This window comes from Prinia subflava (assembly GCF_021018805.1).
Source record: "Prinia subflava isolate CZ2003 ecotype Zambia chromosome W unlocalized genomic scaffold, Cam_Psub_1.2 scaffold_32_NEW, whole genome shotgun sequence".
Lineage (NCBI taxonomy): Eukaryota > Metazoa > Chordata > Aves > Passeriformes > Cisticolidae > Prinia > Prinia subflava.
The window spans coordinates 120753-139196 of NW_026960609.1; the positions used below are offsets into that span (position 1 = coordinate 120753).

Below are 18444 nucleotides of genomic sequence, written 5' to 3' on the forward strand. Positions count from 1 at the left end.
ATTAAGTCACAAGCTCTCTGGATTTATTGGTTAATTTCCAGACCAGTAATTTCTTCTGTAAAAACAAATTCTGCTACTTCTAGTTTGAGTGATTATAGCAGACAGGATTTTGATCTACATAAATTAAAGTCAAATGTTACTAAAGCTTTGCTTTCATGTAAAATTTCAAGGGTGAAAAGGAATATCAGGACTAACTAACTAAGGCTGATTTTGCATTTGCAGACTGACTGAAATAAGAAGTGTTAATCTGTGGCAGTGTGTTAATTTAATCGGTTAGGCTTTCTATACTTTTGTACTTGTTGGGTTCCCTGTACCCCACCCCTCGATTGTTCCTTTGTTTAACTCACATGACTCCGGCACCTGTCATGCGACACACGGTTAGCTGCCAGTCATTTCTCCCGCCTTTGTAAATCCCTCCTATTTTTCCCCTGATTAGTCCAAGTAATGTTCTATTACACCTGTATCCCCTGGCAACCTGCCCCGGTTGGCTGGCAGTGGCTGGCCACCCCCTTTGTCCCCCCTCCGAATCCTTCGGAAAAAAACCCCCCCGCACCCCTCTCCCCCCGAGCAGTTTCGGGCTGAGGAGGTGTTTGCAATAAACCCTCTGTTCGTCTGAAATTGTTTCCTCCTTTCTCTCCACTGCCCGTCGAATCTGCATCGCTCGCATAAGCCTCTACCAGGCAAAGAACCCACAGGAGTCAGTACTGCTTGCGAGCTTGCAGACTGACCCCCTACCACTCTGTCGCTGTGTCTGGGCCAGCGGCGACAGAGCCCGTTGGGTCTCTGTGAGCACACCGACGGAGGTGTGGCACCCAACGTGGGGCACTGGAAAGGGGCTTTCAGCACCTTTACGGGGCCCACGGGCAGGATTGGTGCGTCTCAGCAAGGAGCTGAGCTCACCTGAAATAATCCCTGGACGTCACATTGGCCCGGGTTTGAGCGCCCTCCGCGAGGGACCGCTCCCCGGGGGAGAGGAGGGCAGCCGTCTCCGCCGCATCCCGAAGACGGTCCTTCTCCGGTGGTGGATCTTCTGGAGCAGCTTTGGAGCACCACGCCAGGGGTTCGTAAGTAAGCAGACCCCCCTAGTCCGCGGGGCGGGTCAGTGGGAACGGCGTTTCCCTTTCTGGCAGCCTGTGGGGGACAGCACCCCCCGGGCTGAGGTCGCGCGGCCCCCGGGATTTGGGTTTTTTGGCCCCTGTCCTGGGCTCACCCCCCCCGGCGGTTTTCCGTTCCCTTGGTTGATTTAAAGCTTTTATTTTTGTGCACAAGCGCGGGCTCGCACAGCGCGGCTGCCGGCAGGCGCGGGTTTTCGCCGGCCAGCCAGTTTCGGTTTCGCCGCGTGCGCCGGCATTTTGCAGAGGCGGTCGGGCGTGTGAAACATCAGTTTTAAAAAGTGCGCGGCGGGGTTTTTTTTCGTTGCGTCTTTTGTTTGCTAGCTCCAGAAATCACGCAGGCAGAATGGGTGCTTCTCTGTCTGCTTCCCAGAAAGGAGTGTTTTACAGTTGCGTTGCGTTGTTAGAAGCTAATAAAGTTAAGTTCTCTAAGGATTGTTTTAAAAAGCTGGTCCGATGGCTTTTCCTGCACTACCCAACGGCGTCCCCGCTGATGGTACACACCTCCCGGTTTTGGGAGCTGGCAGAAAAGAAACTGTTACAATTAGGTAACGCCGGGGAAAAGAACACACAGAAATTAGCCTTTTTAATTTTGCAACTAAAGACGGCAGCGACGAAAAAGGGAGTGCAGAAAAGCTCTCAGGAACCCCAGCTAGCCCCGGTTTCCCTTCAACCCAATCCCAGCCCCTCTGCCCCGAGAAAGGGAATTTTGAGGAAAGCAGCGACTCAGAGAGTTGTCCGTCCAGACTCTCCGAAAAATTCCCGGCCCCCGAGCCCCAGTAGCCTGGGACAGACTGCTGGGGACCCCTCGGAAGGCTCTGGCCAAGCTGACCGAGGACCTTTCCTTCCCCTTGCTTCCCCGAATTGCAAACCCAAGGTTCAGTTTAATTTAAATGCGTCACACTGGCCACAAAATGGCAGCAGTGACCCACCTAATGGCGTCCACTCCTCCACGTGGCCGCCACCCTTCCCCCATCCCCTGAACCCCTTTCTTCCCTCCAACCCCTTCCTTCCCTCAGCTCCTCCCTCCGCCCCTCCCATAGCCCCTTCCCGGACCCCTCCCACCTCCCCAAAGGTCCCGCCCACTCACCCTGCCCCTCGACACGCCCCTGAGGCGGGGCCGAGTCCCTCTCCCCGCCCCGGAAGGACGCCATCTTGCCAGCAATTTTCCCACACCCTCTCTTCTGGTTCCCACGGTTGGGAACCGGAAGAAATGAGCGAGGGTGAACCGGAGGTCACTCTCTCTGCTGCACCTGTCACCTACCGCAGAACACGTGGTGGTGACACACCAAAACCCAATTGGCATGCTTTTTCCCAAAGCATCATTCGGGATTTATGCAAGGCGCACAAGGAATATGGCAGGGAGAGTCCCTACTTCCGTGGCCTCCTCATTGCTGATCTCGCAGGTGTCCATGTTGTTCCAGCAGACCTCCGGCAGCTTTTCTCTTGCCTGATGAATGGCACAGAGTTTAAGCTCTGGGACGCAGCATTTAAACAGGCCCTGCGAGAAGCAATGCCTCAGTTGCCCTTTCCAGCCATCGATGAACAGGGCAATCCCCTCTCTCTTGAGTTGCTTGCTGGTGAAGGTTCCTATGTTTCCCCTGAGTCCCAGGCAGCTCTAATACCCTCAGCAGTCCTTTCAATTATAAAAAATATAGCCTGCAAGGCTTTCTTTTGTTTGCAGCCAGACGCACCATCACCACCCTATACCACCATTAGGCAGGGACCTTCTGAATCATTTGTTGCCTTTGTAGAGCGGCTCACCAGAGCAGTGGAAGTTCAAGTTCAAACAGAAAGTGCACGGGAATGTATTATAGGGGAGCTTGTTTTCGTTAATGCTAACGACCTGTGTAAACAGGCAATTTTGAGTCTTCCCCTAGATCCGCCCCGCACTCTCCAGTCAATGCTCCAGGTGTGCCAGATGAAGGTGCCCTTCCTTGCCCGGAGGAACCCACCACCACCCTCCCAGGCAACCTTTGCGCCCAAGGCTGTGCGTGCTGCAGAATCATCCCAACAGCCTCGACATCGTCCGCCTCGGCGGCGACCCTCCTTCGGCAATTGCCCTGGTCGCTGCTTCTTCTGCAAGGACGAAGGACACTGGACTGCCAACTGCCCTAAGAAACCTTCACTACAGCGGACTCAAAATACATCTCCAGGAACACCGGTGCCTTCCCAGGCACAGCAAAAAAACTGAAAGGGGAGCGCGGGTCCACCCAGCGCGACGACCCCAATCGGGTGGACCGGGCAGGGAACTCCAAAGGGGGTCAATTGGATGGACATTCTACACCAGACTCAAGAACACCTGAACATGATATAGCAAAACCTATTCTCACCACCTCTTCCTTTTTTGAACCCTACAGGTTGCATCTCACCAAACCATTGTACCTGACGGATAGGGACTTCCATTTTGTGACCATAGACCCAAAGAAGTTACATCAGTGGCCAATGACCGGCTAAGGTAAGTTCATCGTCGTCGGTGATTGCAAATATACTCCGCAGGAGATTGAGGTAGTCCCGGGGACACTTCACAACAACCCCAGGGCCCTCATTCTCTGGCTGCGCTGCACTCATCCGCCCACATTTTTACCCGAGGGCCAGGTCATCGCACAAGCAATTCCTTATGGTGACCCAGAACATCTTACCTTTACTGTAAATGCTGTACATCACATTTCCACCCGTAAGCCCTTAGTGCGATGTACGCTCACTGTGGGAGATGAATCGGTAGATAAAGATCTTGTTTTTGACACAGGGGCAGATATTACGCTCATTCCAACAGCGGAATGGCCGTCGCACTGGCCCCTAGAGGACGTGGACGGACAGATCCAAGGTGTAGGAGGGTTCCAATCTGCAAAACAGACGAAAAACGTGGTAAAAATTACGGGGCCAAAAGGACAATTGGCTGCCATCCGTCCTTTTGTTTTAGATTACAAGGAACCCCTGCTTGGAAGAGACCTCATGGCTCAGTGGGGGGTCACAATTGAAAATCCCGACCCCTCGCAAAATTTTCAGGCACCGGCTGCTGAGAAGCGCCCGACCCTCAAACTGAATTGGACGACAGATAAACCAGTCTGGGTTGAGCAGTGGCCGCTAACAAAAGAGAAATTACAGGCGCTTGAGGAGCTCGTGGAGGAGCAATTAGCTAAAGGTCACATCGTGGAGACCAATTCTCCATGGAACTCGCCCGTTTTTGTCATTCGAAAGAGTGACAAAAAATGATGGCGCCTCCTCCACGACCTCCGCCAAATTAACGAAGTAATTGAAGATATGGGGTCTCTCCAACCTGGGATGCCTTCCCCAACCATGCTGCCACGAAATTGGAATCTGGCTGTAATTGACATAAAAGATTGCTTTTTCCAAATTCCTCTACACCCGGATGATGCCCCGCGTTTCGCCTTCTCGGTTCCTTCCATCAACCGAGCGGCCCCAAGGAAGAGGTACCACTGGAGAGTTCTCCCGCAAGGGTTGAAAGCCTCCCCGGTGATGTGTCAGCAGTACGTCTCTTCCTTGCTGTCCCCTGTGCGCGCAGCCACGGAGGGGGTTGTCATCCACCACTATATGGATGACATCCTCGTTTGCGCGCCGACCGAAGATGAACTTATGCGAGCGCTTGACCTTGTAACCAATTCGTTAGTTGCTGCAGGGTTCGAGCTGCAAAAAGATAAGATCCAAACGATGCCACCCTGGAAGTACCTGGGCCTGGAGATTGGTAAGAGGACCATTGTGCCTCAAAAATTGGAAATTCGGACAAATGTCCGTACCCTTGCGGACGCCCATCAGCTTTGCGGTGCCTGGAATTGGGTAAGGCCCTACCTAGGTCTGACCACCGAGGATCTAGCCCCTCTTTTCAATTTATTGAAAGGGGGAGGGGAGCTCAGTTCTCTCAGGGTTGTAGTTTTCCTGAGATTCTCCCTGGGGTTGCTGGCCCCAAGGTAATAAGGGTCTCCCAAGGTTGCTGTTCCCTAGGAGTTTCCCCTGGGTTGCTGTTCCCAGGGGTAATAAGGTTTTCAGTCTTCTCTTTGCCCTAAGTGTTACACACCAGAGGTAGAGACGACAAACTGAGTCCGCCAGTGCACATTTCCAAGGCCGTTTATTCCTCATTATCTCAGTCCTTTTTCAGCTCTGCCAAACACTTCCCTGGCAGGGTACCTTATCTTAGTTCTTTCTCAGCTCTGCAAGGTGTCTCCGCAGAGCAGGACACGCGGCGGACTGGGCGGATCAGAGAGCTCCGTACCTTATGTACAGTCCCCTTGACCCAACCACTGTCCGAGACGTATTTTTTATTTACAAAATTTTACCAATACCTACTACCTTTACTAACATGTCAGTTCTATTCTAAGCCAATCTCTAAAACCCAACTCAGCACAAGATGGGGGACGAGAGCAAGAACAAGGAGGACAGGGGCCACTCCCCAATTCCTCCATCTTGTCTCTTCAGCCCCATATGCTAAGAATCCTAATTTCTATATTTATATTCTATAAAAAACTATCCACTACTTATTTCAAATTCTTAGGATTTGTGATTCTTCCTGCATGTGAGTGTTCACTCCCATGGACAGGGATCAGAGGCAGTGTCCTCCTGGGACCTGTGTGGGTCTAACTGACCCCCCTGTACAGATCCCAGACCCCCCTGTCCGGTCTCCAAACCCTCCAGGGTGGGCAGAGGGATGTTCTAGACTCCGACATCTCCCCCTCCTCTTTGCAGTAAAAATGCTTCTCTGACAACTCTTTTCCTGGCCCGCCGTATGGTTTGAAGAAAACACGGCACATACATCAGAAGAATCACAAGCTTCAACAGGAAATACACACATACTCTCAAAAGTTCCCTCTACCAAGATAAAAGGTTAAACACATTGAACATTCCATCCATTCAAGGCTCAGTTCTTATAATAAGTTGGTTCACAGCCTTTTTCCAGTTGTCTTATGTTCTCATGATATTCCTTCAAACTTATTTACTTGTGTCTCAGCATCAGCAATGAATAATCAATTGCTGTTCTGTTTTTGTCTCACACTGTCAATATCAGTTAACAAATCATTCAGTGTAAGAGAAGTGGCATGGGCATACTTGTTCTGACAACAGCCCTTTTGATCCAATAGTATTAAAATCATCCCTGATACTGTCTGCATTACCATCACAACTTGGATCATATTGTTCAACAGATCTTTCCTCTCTTGCTCTTTTATCAATGTCATGCTGGGTGTTAACATGTGTTAACAAAGAACATTTCTTGTTGCTGCATGGACCATCCTTGACATCTGCAAGAAGCACAGACTGAATCCTGTCTTCAAAAATGAAAAGGATTTCTTTCGGGAATAACATTGAAACCTGGCTTGCTAGTTTATCTGATATCTCAGTGTAGTTACACTAAGGTGATGCACTTTTACAAATCATATGATTTGGAGTGACGTCTACGATATTATCTTTTTTGTGTCACTCCAGGAAAGACCAAATTTTCTGCAAAAATTCTCTTTTGCTGAACCAAAGGTTTTCATTTTCGAGGTTCACAAAGAACCATAGAAAAGAATTTCATTTGAACATCCCATTTGCCCACCAGGTTGAAAATGAACTGTGAAATTGCTGGAGGGATGTTCTCTGGGATCGACTACTTGTTCAATCACCTGCCTACTAACAAACTCATAAAACATGATGAAAAGTATTTCCCTGATCTTGAGTATGTCAAATGAAAGATGCTCAGCTCTGATACATTGGCCAGAGTTTCCCAACCATTCTTCCTTGACTGAATCATGGGCAAAACCACCCCACTGCCCAAGACAATGGGTGAGAACACAATGCACAAGTATAACACTTGATTAAACTGCTTGTTCAAAGGCCTCACTCTCTGTGGGAATATCTGAAATGCAACACCACTCAAGTCCCAGAGAAATCCCAAGTCCCAAAATCTTGTGCATTCCAAACGAAGAAATGTCTGCAGTCTTGACAGCCACGTCTGTGTGCCTGCTTTTCCATTTCTGGACCAACGCCTGATGTCGTTGACTTTGGCAGAGGTTCTCATGCCTTGCTGATGCTCATTTTCGGCTCCTGTGAAAACACAAGCACAATCCCTGCCCCAAACCTTAAATTTAAATGATTTTCCAATCCATCCTGTCTCTGGGTTTCTGCTCAAGACTAAAGGATTCTCTTCACGTTTCTCTTCCCGTTCCACTTGCTGCTCAGTGAAGTGGACACTACAAAAAAACTTATCAAAAGTTTAAAACATACTATTTTTTCCTCAGCATTCTGCTTAAATTTACACTCAGCATTCCTCCCCTCTCCTTTTGCATCATGGAGGTTATTTCAATTTTTTTGAGATATAAAACATAAGTACTATAAAGCATGACAAAAGAATTCTATAAAGAAATGCTCAACACAAAGGAAAAATTCGGCATACCAATGAAAATGAAATGTGATTATCAAATCATTTGTGCCATTACCTCAGAGACTGCAAACTGCTGAAACACTTTCCTTCAGTGGAGATCCCGATGTTCTTTCCCAGGCAAGACATCAGGTCTCACGACAAAGTTGATTCAGCTGTTATATTAATAAGATCAAATTGCCAAGTCAAAATAACTTGCCTATTATTTTTTGGAGCAGAGATCTCTGGGCTTTGTTGGCAAACAGCATCCGTCCAAGTTAAAATCAGAGTTTGGCCAGAACTCAAACTTCAAGTTGGAGTGATGCTCTTTAGCACATTCTCCAAATAAATCCTCTAACAACGAGCATCAAATGCCCCAAATACAACAAACTGTCATAACGTTTTTACATAAAAGAAACATTTAAAATTTAAGATGAAAAATTGATCAGATCACTCAGGAGCTAGTCTTTTCTGGAACTTTTCTTGAAAACAGTTGAATACCAATTGGAACAATCACAGGATCAACAGCTGATGGAAAAATCATCAATGATGCTTCAGGTATCTCTCTCCAAGACCTTCTGAAAAACACTTAAAGATTTAACAAACTGAAATGCAATGTCTCTACTCACACAAGAGGTACCAAAGCAAGCCCAAAATCTCATTTCAAGTGAAATGCATAACACAGTTAAAAATTCAAATGAAACTTCAAAAGGACAAGCTAAAACATTGCATAAAACACACAAGATTGATTATAAAAGAGACAAATTATATACTTAAAATGAAACTTAAGAAAAAATTCTGACTTGCACTTAATAATACAACTACATTTGTCAACAACAGCATTTACGAAATACTTAAATGGTTAAAAAACAAATAGAAAAGATTCAAAATTACAAATGCCTTTTGAAAAATCCTATAAATAAAATACAAGGCATAAAAGCTTAACGGTAATATTAACTTACAAGTACTATCAATTTTTATATATGTTTCCATACTATATAATCAATGTATCAATACTTAACATGTTAAATTGCATTTCAAAACTCTCATACACTTATTAATTTAAAATGAAACACAAAAGACTGAAACAATTCATAACCAACAATAAAATCAGGGATCTAACAAATTGTATCTTCTCCTCAAATCTTATTTATCAATGTTCCATCATCATCATTTCAGTTGAAGCTGTTTCTTTGTTGAAGAAAAATAACTAAACTTTGCATATTAAACAAACATACCTTCTATAAATTGTAAATCACCTTTTAAATCAACAAAGACTTGAATTCAACATAAATAAAGCTTGATAAAAAATCTACAACTTGCAGTAACCTTATAAAATCCATATATAATTAATCAATAAAATATAAATTAATTACTAATTAAACTTCATGAAACTCAAATACAAACTTAATTTAAACTCATCAGGGCCCAAACTTGAAATAAATTTTAGAATGATATATTTAACAATATGTAACTTAAACTCGAACCAAACCACACAAAAATTTCAACAACAGTAAAATGTGGAAACATAACTCATATTAACAAATAATGATTAACTCTGGCTAAAAGCTCATCTTCATTTCATTTTCTATTTTTCTTCTTTATGATAGGATGTCCCTTTCTCACATTTTGTGTTTCTCACACAATGATGGATTGCTCCACAACAAAGGGACAAATGATTGTATTTTCTTATTCTGATTTTTTCTTACAATGTTCACATGCTGTTCTGTTGAATCACTTGTTGAAGTGCTGTGAGAATTCCTTCATCCCGGGCTTGGAGGATCTTTTCAAGCTGGTTTCTTCAGATGCCTGCCTGCACTGATGTGCCGTGCTGAGGTGTGTCCACTTCACTGCATGCCTTCACCATCTCTGCCTTCAACGTCTCTGCCTTCAACGTCTCTGCCTTCAACGTCTCTGCCTTCACCATCTCTGCCTGAGACGATCGACCAGGCATTGCATTGATGATGCATCTGCATTCTGCGTTGGCATTTCCAAACGCAAGGAATTGAAGCAGGTGTAGCTTTGCTATTTCATTGTTTACTTGCCTGTTCATTGTCTTGGTGAGGCAACCAGGGAATGACATGAAAGACTTTGAAGGTCCTTGCTGGATTATTATATATGTATATATATGTATATTATATATGTACAAATGTTTTCAGGTGTTTCAATCGATGGAACTTACAAAATTGTTTTTTGTGGTGTACTTCTGATGTCTGCCTGCACCTGTTGTGGCAAATCCCTGGCTTGAATTTTGGCTCTGTCATGTGGTATGTCCCCTGCCACCTGCAACATGGTGAGGGTTGCATTCACTCCCTGCTATTTGTTCCTTAGTTCATCGAGGGCTTTCCTCCATTTAGCATTCCTTCAAAAACTGTTTGAAGTACAGAAATTTCAAACCCTTTTCTCACATGACTTTCTTTCAATCTTTGAGCACATCGTGATACAATTGCCCCTATCTTGAGTTTTCATCCTGTAGATCATAAGTCATTGGTAACACAATACTTTCCATGCTTCACTATATCACAGTTTTTCTCTTTCAGTGTTTTCTTTTTGATTTCTTTGCAGTCTGTTATAACTCTTTCATCCTGTGGATTTGCAGGAATGTGATTCAATTGCTATTACCATGATGCTCTTTCTTCCATTTTGGAGCTTGCTAACATTTCTAACTTTTCTCCCTCTCCTGGATGAGGAGTGGATATTGTAAATCATTTTCCCCCTCCTCTATGAGGACTGGGGCATTACTTTTTCTGTGCTGCACATAATACCTATGTGGCACGGTGAAGGGAAATCACAGCTGAACTTGCCGCTGACCCAGCAGGTAGCCTTGATGTAAATGTGTAGGAATTATTTGCAGAGGATTCAGAAAGGGTGTGACTACCTTATGCTGGAAGGAGTGATTGAGGGAAATGCATTGCTAAATTCGGATAAAATTCCAGAGCACAGTCTTTCAACTGAAGAAATAATTGCTTTTTTTTTATATAAAAAAAAATCTTTTGAAAATAAAGATGATTGTGATTGAGTGGCAAAACAAGCTTGGGCTACAGTCCAAAAATCATGTGGAGTTTGAACTGACTTGCTGTCACCAACGGTGAATATTTGCTGCTGCTTCTGAGCTAGCATATCTTGAACTTTGTTGTCTTCAGGAGTTAATGGAGGCTTCCTTTGTTACTATTTTTGTTGTTGAAGCTGTGCAATCTGCTTAGAAATTGTTGCAATGCTTCTGTTCCACCATGCATGGTGGTAATGCTGAACCGGCTGGGTTCAGTTTCAGCTTGTCCGGCTAGCCAGGCCGTTTTGACTGAGCTGAGGGATTTGGGCTTGATAAAAAAAACATCGAGGGGTCCCTGGCACGGCCAATCCGTGCCAATGTTGTGATACAACGGACATATTTATGAAAAATTCTTTGCCCTGATCACTGCAGCTTTTGCGCGTTGCTGCGTGTTTCTTATAAATCTTAAATGTCATGTGTTGCCATCATGCAACATCATCTTCCCCTCTCCTTTCTGAGGATGGGGACTTATAATCTTTGTGATGCATGCTTTAAAAAGCTGCACTTTCACAATTTTGTCACTCGCGTAGCTCCGGCTGGGTGCTGCGAGCATATTTGCTGCTTAGTTTTAATTATTTCTATGCCTTGGCATTGCTGCATAATTGCTTTTAATTTCGATTGTGCACCGGGGTTGCTGGGGGACCTCCCACCGCCTGAGCACTGCTGCTATGAGGGAATAGACAAAACGCCCGTTGCGAGGGGGTGGGGCAGGGGGACGGTGCCCAGAGGGAAATCCCACTCTGGCCCCACCTTGCCCCTGTCTGCGCCGGCATGGGGGCGTGGAATGAAACGCCTTCGGCGTGGCCACGCCCCTCCTCTGCCTACTCTGGCTTGGCAAAGCCCGAAAAGACGCGCTCTGTCTGCTCTCTCCCGGGGTCCGCCCCGCCCTAATCTGCTCTGGCGGTCCTTACAAATGCCGCCGGTGCCCGTGCTTCCTGCATCCCCACAGCTTGTGCTGGAGTGGTGCCCCCAGTCCCTGCCTCGGTTTTCACCATCCGCGACATCAGCGTGCGCCCTGCCCACGCTTCCGCATTCCCGCGTCTGCGCTTCTGCATCCCCGCGTTCCCGTGCTTCCGCATTCTCGCGTTCCCGCGCTTCCGCATTCCCGCGTTCGGTGACCGCTGCCTGTGATCCTTGTATTCTTTTCCCCTTCGTCTCTCCCTGTCCCGCTGTGGGGGGGGGGGGGCCGGGGGGAGGGAACAGTGCTTTGTCCTTCCGTGTTCGATGTTTGGAGGGAGGGAGCTTTGGGGACATGGAGGCGGGGTCTGTGTTGGACTCCCCGCGCCTCCTTCCCGGGGAACGCGTATCGTGGCGGACGGGGAACGGGGGGGGGGGGGGGGGAAAAAACGGGGGGGGGTGAGGGAACAAGCCTCCTTTTGCTCGCGCTGTGCCGCGGCACTGCCCCGTCTCCGCCTCCCTGCTGGGGAGGCAGCAGCCTCTGCCACCGGGCGCACGGCCAGTGCCGCGGGGTCCGCAAAAGCTCGCGTGGCGCGACCCAATCCCGGCTTCCCCGCCTCGCGATGCACGGCGGCACCGCCGGCCGCTTTCGCTCCAGCTCTGAGATGTGCGAGCACGCACGGCCACTAAACCTGCTCTGTATTCTTGGTGCAAACAGCATTTCATAAAAATCACTCAGAAACAATTCATTCTCCTCACTTTCTTGCTCTGACCGATTCAAAAGCGACTGTGAAAGCTTGCCTTCTCCTTAATGTATTTCTTCACCCTGTTTCCAAACTCTCTTCCCGGCTGTTTCCTTCCCAGTGCAGGGCGTCTGCGGGGCGCCCTCCCCCGCGCGGTGTGTCCTCCCCCTGCCTTGGTGGCACGGCTGGTGTTCCGTCTGCCCTCTCCCCTCTTTCCCCTTTTGTTTTGCAGTGGGGGATGGGGGAGCTGCGCTGCACGGCCGCGGGCCGCCCACTTCAGTGTTCTTTCTGGGGTGCAGGGTAGGGTGCAGAGTGGGGGATGTCCGAGGAACTGTTAGAGACTGCTTTTGAGCGTCCCCTCCCTTTTCTGGCGTTGCGGTCGACATGTGGGCTCGCTTCTCAGAGGGCTGGGAATCTAATTCCTCTTTGCCTCTCTGCTGTCGTGGGAGTTTTAATTCTTCCCTGGAATTCTGTAATATGGTTTGCAGCAGTGCACTTGCCAATGCCATTAATTTGAGAGCTTTTTTTTTTTAATCTCTCCTTATTGCATTTTGATATAGTGTTTTTTTGTTCACCTCTTTCCAAAATTCTATCTGGAACTTTAGTTCCGATTTGTGTTGTAGGATTGCGAGGCAAACCCATTATTAGAGAGCTGCTGGCTCTTTCAATTGAAGCCGCAAATTATGCAGCAGTAATGCTTTGCCAAGTTAATAAGATACGTAGCTATTTCTGGAATGCATTACCCCCGTGTTCTGGGTTTTTGACCGGTCTCACCTAGGTGCAGTCTTTCCTGGCTGTGGAACTGGAACCGGTGTTGTCCCTTGCTGTCCGGCAGCTGTGGGATGACGCAGCCCTGGGCCCCTGGGTCCACGTCGGTCCAGCTGAAGTTCCAGAGTCGGCAACTGCTGAGTCTGTTCTTATCTTCTAAGGGTGGAGTTTTTGTCTTCTTCTGAGGGTCCGTGGCTGCTCGGAGGAGTTCGGGCACCAATTCTCAGGGTTGTAGTTTTCCTGAGATTCTCCCTGGGGTTGCTGGCCCCAAGGTAATAAGGGTCTCCCAAGGTTGCTGTTCCCTAGGAGTTTCCCCTGGGTTGCTGTTCCCAGGGGTAATAAGGTTTTCAGTCTTCTCTTTGCCCTAAGTGTTACACACCAGAGGTAGAGACGACAAACTGAGTCCGCCAGTGCACATTTCCAAGGCCGTTTATTCCTCATTATCTCAGTCCTTTTTCAGCTCTGCCAAACACTTCCCTGGCAGGGTACCTTATCTTAGTTCTTTCTCAGCTCTGCAAGGTGTCTCCGCAGAGCAGGACACGCGGCGGACTGGGCGGATCAGAGAGCCCCGTACCTTATGTACAGTCCCCTTGACCCAACCACTGTCCGAGACGTATTTTTTATTTACAAAATTTTACCAATACCTATTACCTATACTAACATGTCAGTTCTCTAAACCAATCTCTAAAACCCAACTCAGCACAAGATGGGGGACGAGAACAAGAACAAGGAAGACAGGGGCCACTCCCCAATTCCTCCATCTTGTCTCTTCAGCCCCATATGCTAAGAATCCTAATTTCTATATTTATGTTCTATAAAAAACTATCCACTACTTATTTCAAATTCTTAGGATTTGTGATTCTTCCTGCATGTGAGTGTTCACTCCCATGGACAGGGATCAGAGGCAGTGTCCTCCTGGGACCTGTGTGGGTCTAACTGACCCCCCTGTACAGATCCCAGACCCCCCTGTCCGGTCTCCAAACCCTCCAGGGTGGCCAGAGGGATGTTCTAGACTCCGACACAGTTCTCCTAGGGTGCTTACCGCGGAGGCAAAAGCAGCGTTGGAGAAGGTCCAGCAGGCAATGACATCGCGACAGGCACACAGATGCGATCCCAAGCTTCCCTTTCGGTTCATCATTCTGGGTAAGCTGCCACATCTACATGGGATCATTTTTCAATGGGACACGGGTGCAAAAGCATCAGCACACAACACCAAGGGCCAAGGCAGAAAGGACCCTCTTCTTATTATAGAGTGGGTCTTTCTCAGCCACCATCGGCCCAAAAGAATGACACAGCCACAAGAGCTTATGGCTGAGCTCGTCCGCAAAGCAAGAACGCGGATGAAAGATTTGGCAGGGTGGGACTTTGAATGTATTCACATGCCAATTGGATTGTCAACAGGCCAAATGACCAAACCCATGTTGGAACACCTGCTTCAGGAAAATGAAGCACTTCAATTCGCTCTAGATTCCTTTACGGGCCAAATTTCAATTCATCGGCCAGCCCACAAACTATTTAATTCGGACGTAACATTTAAATTGGCTTTAAAGAGTGTCCAGAGCAGGAGACCTCTCGATGCGATGACGGTTTTTACTGACCCGTCCGGGAGTTCTCACAAGTCAGTGATGACTTGGGAGGACCCTGAAACTCGGCAGTGGGAGGCAGATATTAAAGTAGTTGAGGGTTCACCTCAAATAGCCGAGTTGGCCGCTGTCGTCAGAGCACTTGAGAGATTCTCTGGACCTCTCAATATTGTAACCGACTCCGCATACGTAGCGGGGGTGGTATCTAGAGCAGATCAGGCCATTTTACAGGAGGTGTCCAACACAGCTCTGTATGAGCAGCTCTCGAAATTGGTCAAACTTGTCTCCCACCGAGAGCAACCGTTTTATGTGATGCATACCAGGTCGCACACGGAATTGCCTGGGTTTATTGCTGAGGGTAACAGGAGGGCTGACGCTCTTGCTGCCCCTGTAGCGATAGCCCCATTGCCTGACGTTTTTGAGCAGGCCAAGCTCAGCCATCAGCTGTTCCATCAGGACGCGCCTAGCTTAGCTAGACGTTTTAACCTCACACGTCAACAAGCTAAGGCGATTGTTGGCTCGTGTCCTTCCTGTCAGTCCCACGCTGTGCCTACCCTGCATGCCGGGGTCAACCCTCGCAGGTTGGAGAGCTGTGAACTCTGGCAGACAGATGTCACCCACATTCCATCATTTGGGAGACTGAAGTACGTTCACGTCTCCGTCGATACCTTCTCTGGCGCTGTCTATGCCTCTGCGCACGCAGGTGAGAGGGCCCAACATGCTATCCAACACTTTGTTCAGGCCTTCTCATTCATGGGCATCCCCAAGGGGATCAAAAGAGACAACGGCCCTGCGTACAAGTCCAAGGAATTTGCTGGCTTCCTGCAGCAATGGGGAGTGGAGCACAAGACAGGCATCCCCCACTCCCCCACAGGCCAAGCAATCGTAGAGAGGACCCACCAAGAGATCAAGAGGGTCCTTAAACAACAGCAACAGGTATTAAAGGTGGAACCGCCGGCAATCAGATTGGCCCGAGCCCTTTATGTCATCAATTTTCTAAATTGTTCCTTTGAAAATCCCAATCCGCCCATTACCATACACTTTGGGTGCAACAAGGAGTGGCAGTTCGATCCCAAGCCCCCAGTGCTGGTGAGATCGCCTGAGTCAGGGAAGGTGGAGGGTCCATTTGACGTGGTGACGTGGGGGCGTGGGTACGCCTGTGTCCTCACGCCTACCGGGATCAAATGGATACCTGCCAAATGGGTAAAACCATTCATTAAAAGGAAGAGGGAGCGTGACGACAACGTCCCGCAGGTGGCTTCAGCGGCATTCCGCCGTCGAAAGCGAGTCTCCTCCAGACCCTCTCTTCCCATCCTGTGGGAATGGGACCATGACCTGTCCTTTACCTATTTCTGTGACCCAAACTAATAATTTTTGGCCCCCCAGTTTTGTTTTTCAGACCCGGACCCAAGATGCTAAGCCTCCCGACCGTGCTCTTTCTGACCAAGCTGCTAACATTCACCCAAGCTTGGACCGTCCCACAGTCGCGAGCCAACGTGTGGGCTCTGCTCGCGGAATCTATGGGACAGGATCACATCTGTCTCAATCAAGCATCAGTCTCAGACCCGATGTCCACATGCCTCATGGGGATTCCCTTTAGACAGTGGGAAATGCCTGAAAGACTTCTCCATTGTGCCCACTGCATCAGTAAGACCCCCCAATTTAATCCTTTTATTGGCTGGAAGAATTTTGTGCTTTCCCTGCCAGATATGAAAGAGGAACCCCGAGAGCTGCGGCTCCTCGGAGCAACTACAGCTCCCGCCTGCATTCGTATTACCAATTCGGCCGACACTTTAGACAACCGCACCAAGCACGCTTTTCAATCTAAAGTGCTAGACAGAGCCCACTCGTGGTGCAAGAAGTTGGCCAAGGGAGTTCTTCCCCCTCAAATTCACAACCACCCCCAAAAGTTACCCGAGGGAGTCTTTCTGATCTGCAGAGATCGGGCTTGGGCAGGTATCCCCTCTCGTCTTTCTGGAGGTCCGTGCACCCTAGGAAAGGTAGGGCTGTTCACACCCAACAAGATGCAAATCACGGATTGGAAAGAAAAACAAAAGAAACAAAGTGGTGCACATGGATTGGCAGTTTCCAAAAGAGACCTTAGAAAATTAGACCCGGATTGCGATTCGGAAATTATTCATTGGAACAAAACTAAAGAGGTCGCAATCACAAATTTTGCCCCATGGGTCTCCTTTGCTAAGGCCGTGGGGGAATTGGGGCATTTAAAATGTTGGGTGGCGAAACAAGCAAATTTAACCTCCAAAACCCTATTCAACCTCCTGGAGGACGAGGAAATAATGAGGCAAGCTTCCCTCCAAAATCTGGCAGCCATAGACTACATCATACTTCTCCACGATCACATGTATGAGGAGTTTGAGGGTCTATGTTGTTTTAATCTGTCGACTCGGGCTGAGAGCACTCGAAAACTCATTGTACAGATGCAAAATATGATCAGTGACATCAAAAGAGAGACAGGTGATTGGATGAGCAACATTTTTAAAGGTTGGGGTTTATCTGGATGGGACGGGTCCATTTTAAAAACATGTCTGTTGACTTTGTTTATTATTTTAATTGTTTGTCTTGCTTTCGGACTAATCAGGAGATCGTTAATTAAGTTAGTTTTAAGTTCCACATCTACCCCCTCTCCGGCTGCTGCTCGGGTCGCCAAGGCCACAGCTCCTGAAGACGAGTTGAAGGAGCTTGAAAAGGAGCTTGAAGAAGAAAGTGACGGTGAAAGCCTCGCAGACGATTAGTGGCCAGCTCAACAACCTCGATTCGCCAAATGTTACCTGGACTCTGAGCATCTGCCGGACCCCCCTCACTTCTGTTCTTTTAGTAAAAAGAAAACGGGGAGGTGTGGCAGTGTGTTAATTTAATCGGTTAGGCTTTCTATACTTTTGTACTTGTTGGGTTCCCTGTACCCCACCCCTCGATTGTTCCTTTGTTTAACTCACATGACTCCGGCACCTGTCATGCGACACACGGTTAGCTGCCAGTCATTTCTCCCGCCTTTGTAAATCCCTCCTATTTTTCCCCTGATTAGTCCAAGTAATGTTCTATTACACCTGTATCCCCTGGCAACCTGCCCCGGTTGGCTGGCAGTGGCTGGCCACCCCCTTTGTCCCCCCTCCGAATCCTTCGGACAAAAACCCCCCGCACCCCTCTCCCCCCGAGCAGTTTCGGGCTGAGGAGGTGTTTGCAATAAACCCTCTGTTCGTCTGAAATTGTTTCCTCCTTTCTTTCCACTGCCCGTCGAATCTCCATCGCTCGCATAAGCCTCTACCAGGCAAAGAACCCACAGGAGTCAGTACTGCTTGTGAGCTTGCAGACTGACCCCCTACCACTCTGTCGCTGTGTCTGGGCCAGCGGCGACAGAGCCCGTTGGCTCTCTGTGAGCACACCGACGGATTAATCTAATGGATATTGTGGTGCTTTTTATGTAGTAACACTATTACTAAATAAATCTTGTAATTTTCTTTTTGTTGGTCTGTTACTAGGATCCATACTATAGATTTAATGATGAGATGTACAGATGGATCTCACTAGATAATTAGACTTACAGCAGGACGTTCAAAACTCCTTTTGATGTCAGGTATGCAGTAAAGATATGCCTAAATTAGTTCTGTGCCATCTTTCATGCAGAATTGCAAGTTAATCCATTATCTCAAAATCTGCTTAATACTTTTGTATCTGATAAAAGAAAATATGCAATCATGTGCAGCTGCAAAGCTGTTGCTACAAAACACTTCAATTGTTGCTTTTTTTCTTTTTTCTTTAATTGATTGTTAAAAATTAGTTATGAATTTTCAGCTGAGAAAAGATAATACTTAAGCTAATTAAAAGCTCTCCCATCTAATATCTGGCGGGTATGTGAACCTGTTGTGTTCTTAAACGTGCTGACTTGAGCTACTTCAGCTGTCATCCTAATTTGGCTATTTAAAGG

The 18444-nt window shown here is 47.7% G+C and overlaps 1 protein-coding gene and 1 pseudogene across 2 annotated transcripts; both read left to right on the forward strand.

Moving 5' to 3' along the window:
- The window catches only part of LOC134565056 (beta-mannosidase-like), a 45177-nt pseudogene that overhangs the window by 20454 nt on the left and 6279 nt on the right, over positions 1-18444 (forward strand).
- Positions 8896-17960, forward strand: LOC134565055 (uncharacterized). 2 transcript variants are annotated; one of them, XM_063424423.1, is made up of 3 exons: positions 8896-11646; positions 13952-14061; positions 15888-17960. In XM_063424423.1, the coding sequence occupies exons 2-3, from the start codon at positions 14001-14003 to the stop codon at positions 17252-17254; spliced, it is 1428 nt and encodes a 475-aa protein (XP_063280493.1). In that variant the 5' UTR covers positions 8896-11646; positions 13952-14000; the 3' UTR covers positions 17255-17960. The 2 variants fall into 2 exon arrangements, with proteins under 2 accessions (XP_063280493.1, XP_063280492.1); XM_063424422.1 differs by lacking the exon at positions 8896-11646 and having other exon boundaries at positions 11877-14061.